This window comes from Suricata suricatta, chromosome 3 (genome assembly GCF_006229205.1).
Source record: "Suricata suricatta isolate VVHF042 chromosome 3, meerkat_22Aug2017_6uvM2_HiC, whole genome shotgun sequence".
In the NCBI taxonomy this organism is placed as follows: Eukaryota; Metazoa; Chordata; class Mammalia; order Carnivora; family Herpestidae; genus Suricata; species Suricata suricatta.
The window spans coordinates 149,439,569-149,446,389 of NC_043702.1; the positions used below are offsets into that span (position 1 = coordinate 149,439,569).

At 45.6% G+C, this 6,821-nt stretch overlaps 1 protein-coding gene across 8 annotated transcripts in view; it reads left to right on the forward strand.

The window, feature by feature from the left end:
• Positions 1 to 4,223, forward strand: part of ATP2B4 (ATPase plasma membrane Ca2+ transporting 4) — an 89,555-nt gene extending 85,332 nt beyond the window's left edge. For 5 of the 8 annotated variants that reach the window (XM_029935522.1, XM_029935514.1, XM_029935518.1 and 2 more), the window contains one exon: positions 3,673 to 4,223. In XM_029935522.1, the coding sequence (XP_029791382.1) occupies positions 3,673 to 3,987 (315 nt within the window). In that variant the 3' untranslated portion in view covers positions 3,988 to 4,223. The remainder of the gene's footprint in view (positions 1 to 3,672) is intronic. The other 3 variants (XM_029935517.1, XM_029935521.1, XM_029935520.1) reach the window with 1 other exon arrangement.
• The last annotated feature ends 2,598 nt before the right edge of the window (positions 4,224 to 6,821 follow it).

A 6,821-nucleotide genomic window follows, 5' to 3' on the forward strand; every position in this document is an offset into this window, starting at 1 on the left:
AGGCTCTTTGCTGATAGTGCTGTTGAGGTATTTGGTGGGGAAGGAGTCTCTGCGTATTAAGTATATCGTGAGCTTCAGATATTTGAGTGTTTTATTTATCTCTTTCTCCCCCACTTCCAACCTACCCCCCCAAACCCTGGAACAGGGGGGTGAAGAAAGAACAGTTGCATTGTCTATGTTTCACATGATTGTAACCTATGCAGGTTGACAAGACTTAGATAAGTTGTTGTCTTTTCAGCCAACTCTACGTGTTCTGGGGTGAGATACAGGAGGTAGGGTTTTCCTATAGATACATATTTCTCTGGGCCCAAAGGCAATCAAAGAACAAAGTAAGTCCTACCCTTCTCGCGCTGGTCCTTCCATATTCCTCTCTTATTTCCTTTTTTCATCGAGTTTTTCCCTGTCCTTCTAACTAGCACCTGTTCTTTTTTAATTATGCCTTTTCGTTAGGAAGGGTTAGTGTCAGATGTCCCAGTGATGGGAAGGTAGCAAGAGACTAAAGAGAAGACAGAGCCCATTGGTCTCTTACAGAGTTGCCGTGAAGGTATGCTTCACACCCTCAAAGACAGAAAATCGGTCAAGAGTCACAGCCACACCTGCCCTTTCTCCAGCTGTGCCTTCTAAGTTGGACATCCTAGAAGAAATAGTCATATGTTTGAAGACCCCCCCCCTTCCCCATTCCAGATCTCCAAGTGAATTCAGTTATTTATCTAACCTTCTGTAGATAAATCTTCAGGATTTCCCCTGGTTTCTGAAAAGAGAACAGCAAACTATAGAATATAGCCGAAGAAATGGAGGCTCTATCTGCCCATTCATTGAGCTCCAGAGAGTGGCCCATGGCCCTCGTACCTAATGGAATGTCCAGCCAGGTTGGGACTCCTGAGACATGAAAAAGAGTTACCCTCCGATTCATGATTTCTACCTCTAGGACAGGGGCCACAGAAGTGTCATTTCCCAGCAGTTTTGAGGGAGGAAGGGCTGATTGGCCAAGGGGAGAGTGCCTATGGCTGTCACAGCACCCTCTTCACCAGCTGTGTCTTGTTCCCCACACACGGCTCACGCACAGCATCAGGAAAGGAAGATACCACCTCTGCTTGGGGTGGATGGTGATGGTTTATCTGTGTGAATGTGTTACACACTCTCTGAGGCCAGTGCTGGAGCTGAAGAGCCTTCTGGCACCCTTCTCCCTGCACCCCTCACCCTTCTCTCTGCCACCAGGCCACGAGATGGTGCCCCCTAGCTCCCTGACCCATCTTCCTTTGAGCTCTTTATGCAGGATGCTGGTTTCCCTTTAGACTCTAGAGCCCTGCAGTCTAGCCGGATGACTTTTCCTTGCTCCCCCAAAGAAGAGATTTTCCCCATTTTTCCATCTACCTATTCCAATTCAGTGTTACCTCCCTTATTGTTTACCTGTAACAACGCTATTGATCACCCCAACAAGTGAGAGGAAAAGCCAGAAAACAGGGCTCCAGACTCTGACTCCAACCCCAGTTCTTAAAAATCTGTTTTTTGTATTGGACTTCACACAGAATTATTTTCATTTAAGTATTCAGTTGCTTAAAAAAAAAAAATGGAAACAAGAAGTTTGGAAATCCCTGATATTGAAGATAACCAACTAGTGGTATAAAGGTACCGGTTCCTCTGCAGCACTTGTTAAAAACTTTGAAATCTCAAGAGCAGTTGAAAAGTGTGGGCTATGTCATCATTCCTACAGGAGGTGGCATGGCTTTGAACCCACCTCTTGACCAGGGAGAAGGCACTGGGTTTGGGCTCACTTCATCCAAGGCGACTTGCTCTAAAACTTGGGGCTTCCAGAAGACCAAATGGAGCCTCTGTTCCATTGATCTGACCGAGATCTGGAGCAAAGAGCACATGACAGGTAAAATTCACCCATCAGATGGTCAATAGAAGTCCTAGAAAGGTGGAAAAGTAGGTCCTTACTTTCTGTTCCTCATGGTGAATGTGTGCCCAGTTCCTTGATCCCTCTTGGCTGAAGTGTTGAGCTGATCCTCCAGAGAAGAATCCTTTGCCTTCTAAGCCCTGAGCACCCTCGGTCCTGGGTGGATCTGCCAGGCTGTCATGGAGTGGAGGAAAGCCTTAGCCAGCAAAGACAACTTTCACGAATCCTCCTTGTGCATTATTAGTCTTGAAGCTTCTATACAGTGACAGAAATCATTGCCTGACTCTTTGTGTCTCTGCTGTGTGCACATTCTTGACCCTTCTCCGGGGACACATTCTCTGTTGCAACAGCAGAGGAGCGGAAGAGGTACCCTACACCCGACATTCATCATTCCTTGCTCTGCCTCTCCCCCCACAGCAGCTTCTCCCGCATTACCCCCATTTCTTTTCCGAGGAAACAGTTTTTGGACAAGACTAGGATTGGCCACCTCCCAACTACTAAAACTGTCCTACCGCCACTGTCTTTCCCCCAGCCTCTCTCTCCAGCTCTCGGGATCCAACCTATTGCCCCTACCTGAATTCTACTAACCCAGGTTCTAAACCGTACTTGAGAGAGGCCAGTGGTTCAGAAAAGCAGGCTATCCGAAAGCAGATAAGGCGCAGGGTGGTCACGGGAATCTGTTATTTTTCCCTCTTCTCTAAGCTGACTGAATCCCTTCCCTTTTTGTGCGGTAGCAAAAGACCTTGACGCTTCTAGGACAGTGCATTTCCCTCTGCCCATTAAAACTACAAATTGTAGCACGGCCTTCCGGATTGGGTGCCATCTCTCCTGGTCCCATCCACTCCCTTCTCCGCATAAGCTCATGCTCCTCTTCACAACTTAGAAACAGCTGGCCGGAGCCACAAAACTGGACACAGGTGCTGTGCATCAGAGACATGGCCGTGCATCTGAACAGTGCTGGCCAGCTCTTCTGTCAGTAGTCAGAAGGAAGACATCTTCTGATACCTGTATTTCCTCCACATTTGCCAGGGGAGGGCCTGAACAAGTAGAGGTCTTCTTTCTTTGGGGATAGGGGACATGGTAGAGGTTGAGGGATAGAAATGTATGCATGTTCCTTGACCAAAAGAGCAACTATAAGCTGAAGAGTTTCCATCTCTTGCATGCTGCCGACACCAACGAAGATTGTTCTGTCTGCCTTGCTGCATGGTATACATGATCACTTATCACCCAAAGTATATTCTGTATAGATTGGTATGCGTTTGGCTCTTTAAGAGTTTCATACTGATAACTAAACTTCCGCGTGTAATTTTTCTGTTCCACATTCACAAAACGTTTGGCCTCAACACAGAAAGCCACATGTCTGAATCATCTTTTAAGTTTGGCTGTTAATTTGCACCTAGTTCCAATGCCCTTGCTCTCCATCCAAAAGAACTAATGAATCTTTGTTTTCTGTTTTGTTTTAAGAACGGATTGTTTGGGAACGCTGACTTTGCTTTGGGTTCTCTACCTTTTTTTTTTTTTAATGCAGCTTTTGAAATATTCAGTTGTTTGCCATTACTCACTCCCCCCCCCCCGCCTTCACCAAACCCGTGCTTGGAAGTTGATGTTTATGATGCTCCATGACCTCTTCTTATGTGTTTGATTTTGGTTGTTGAGCAGTAGTGTCTTGTAGTTTAGGTTTTGTTTCTCTCCTCCAACCACCAGTTCTTTGTTCTACTGGCCAATTCTCACCTTGGTGTCCTCTCGTCCCTCTTTTCCTTCCCCTGGTATAGATCAAAGTGGTCAAAGCGTTCCATAGTTCCCTCCACGAAAGCATTCAGAAACCCAAGAACCAAAACTCCATCCACAACTTCATGACCCACCCTGAATTCGCCATAGATGAGGAGGTGCCACGAACACCACTCCTGGATGAGTACGAGGAGGAAGATCTTGAAGAGGCTCCTAAGGCTGGGACTAGGGTGCTCCTGTTGGATGGTGAGGTCACCGCACATGCCAACAAGAACAACAATGCGGTGGACTGCAGCCAAGTGCACGTCGTTGCCTCCCACGCGGACAGCCCTCTGCACAGCCTGGAGACATCAGTTTGAACTTCATTCTCTGGCTCCCATCCCTGCTTTCCCCATTTCCTTTATCATCTGTCCCATCTCTAAGGTGACGATGGGACTTTTCACCGTCATGTCAGCTGCTCCCAAGTACGTGTGAACCCCCACCTGACCATGAAGAGGCAAGAGCACAGACCAACAACGATTTCAACTTACACTTGAGTTGAGGTTTAAAGTGGGATCCAGTCAAACCCCAGGCAGGTAAAGAATGGTAGAATCTACTCCTTGGGTGTTTCAGTTGTATTTTTTTAAAGAAATGATGGCAATCCTCTTGACATCTACCCCAACCCAGACTCTCCCCAGTATGTATACATATGTCATCCTTTCCTGACTTCTGGATTTTACCCTATGAGTCTGTGCCATTTATAAGTTAAGTCGAGGGTTCAGAGAGAGAAATATCATCAAACAAAATGTGTTGAGGTAGGAATGGAATGTAAGGAATCAGTTTATACAGTGATTGCTTTTAAAATGACTTTCCCATTTTCAAAACTTACACCTGAAGCCCTCTAGCTCTCTCTGCCCTTCTCATCAAACCTCCCCAAGGTTCTTTTGGTCTTTTGTGACCGTTTGTCTTCCCTACTTTCACTCTTTCTTTTTCTTTTTTCTTTCCTTTTTTTTTTTTTTTTTTTTAAGTCATGATGATTAAGAAAGTAGAAAGGACATGGCTGAATTGAGTCAGCTTTGACCATTCTCCCTTCTGGCCCCAGTGGAACCCTTGGTTAGCCTTAGAGGAAGAAAGGTTTCTTTGCTAATAAGATCCTTTAGAAGCAATTGAGAGCTGGTAAGAATGTGTTTCTGTTGTTGTCAGGTTACCTTCCACATCTAAACTGGCATCTTGTCAGGTGTGCATCATTTCTAAGTGCCAGGGAGCTCAGCCTTGACCATGAAGCTTTCATATGTTTAGTATATAATTTTTACCATAAGCCTGAGCTTTCTCCTATTCCCAAAGTGGTGGCAAAAGAATTAACTGAGACCGGCCCTGCCTCCTAACTGGATTTGGATACTGAGGACCAGCAGCCGGCAGGTCTAGGACAAGACAGACCGTCGAAGCCAACTCTTGTACAATCCTTGGGTTGACCCACTACCACTTCCAAAGCCTTCTGCCAAGGCTCTTCCAGGGTAGGACCTGCTTGTTGGGGGTGTGAGTACTGAGAAGCTTGGGAGAGGCCAAGGGGCCATCCCGATGGGATCACAGAAACCCTTTGTCTGAGAAACCAAACACTTGAGCTTAGGTGCCCAAGTACCAGCTTTGGCATATCCTTCAGCTTTCTTGTTCCACTCTTTTGTGGCCCCTCACTCCTCTCCGAACAGGTCCCAACCTTTCTCAAATACTCTCCTTTTGAAAATACATATCCCAAGTGGGCTCCAGTGACATTTTGCTGACTTAAAGGAGCAAAAGACCCACCCTGAAAAGCTCTGTTTCCTCTCTCCCTTTCTCCCACATGACCCACTCGAGGCCCTCTCCAGAACATGCTCGACCGTAAAGCCCTGTGCCTTCTCTCCCTGAATACTGCCCAAAGCATCCCCTTCCACCTGCCTCACAGGAGTTGGGGACTTGGTTTAATGGGACAAGGTGGAGCCACGTTTGCAGGAGCTCCATTTTTATCCCTGCTGACGTGGCCATAAGCTCTTCTGTGCGGGGTCTACCAGTTCCCATTAAATAAATGAAACCTGCCGCCCTCTTTCCAGAATGATGGGAATACGGAGTAGGGCTTGCAGCTCTTAGGACCTGCCAAATTTCCACTTGTGAGAGTAAGGTGGCCTGAACCTATGCTCTCTGGCCTTCTCTTCTAGATCCCTCCTCCCTCACCCCTTCCATCTGAGCTGTCCGAGGTAGAAAGAGCAAGGAAACAACACCCCCTACATATCCCCATTACTACACAACCCACCAAATTTGATTTGGGTTTTATAAAGGTCACGTACTTCCGCAATCTCTTCTCTGTCTTAAATACTCCTGTGGGGACAAAACAGGTCACCTGAGGTGTTAGATGTGCACATATATATTTATTAAGTACATTGGAAGATTTCATTCTGTCAAGTCTTTTTATTACCTCAGTTTGAAAAACAAGCCAATAACAAACTTTGGAGGCCATTTTACCATTCCTGCTCCCGAAAGACTCTCATGGTGCCTGGCGGGTTACTCTCCAGGGATTGTGTCTACTTCTTTCAAGTCAGTGGTTTTTGTGTGTATCCTGGTTTCCATGAGCAGAGAAAAAAATGGAGAAATATTATGCAAAAAAATATAGTTTTCTTTAGATATGATTTCTTTAGAAACTGATATTTTTGAGTCAGCCATATGTATTTTGTTTAAAGGATTCGAAATAGAATGCTGTCATGTTACCCTGTGGAAGGAGCACACCACCCGCTGTATGACATGACAGGTGACTTAGTATATTTGTAATTGGTTTTAAAAACCAATGCACCGTACTTCCTATCTCCAAACAGCCATCTTTATACTTAGGGGGAAAAAAATTTGTTGGGTTCTAGACTTTTTTAATATAAATTTTGTTGATATGGAATTGAGTAAGTTTAAGTGTTTATGTGCATATGTTTTTTATATAAGTTTTTGTCTATTCAGTTTTAGTGATCCAACTGGCAGTGAGTCAATATGGCATAAGTTAATAAAGCTTTCCCCCAATATGGTGCTTTAGATCTGAAAAAGGGTCTAATGGGGAGAAGGAGACATTACTATCCTAGATGAACCTAGAAAAACAGGCGGTAGACTGTGGATGGGAAGGAAAGCATTCAGCAAGAAGGGATAACCCGCAGGAAATAAGGGTGTGTCCCCCACGGAGGTGGGTGCCAGACTTTTCGGTAAC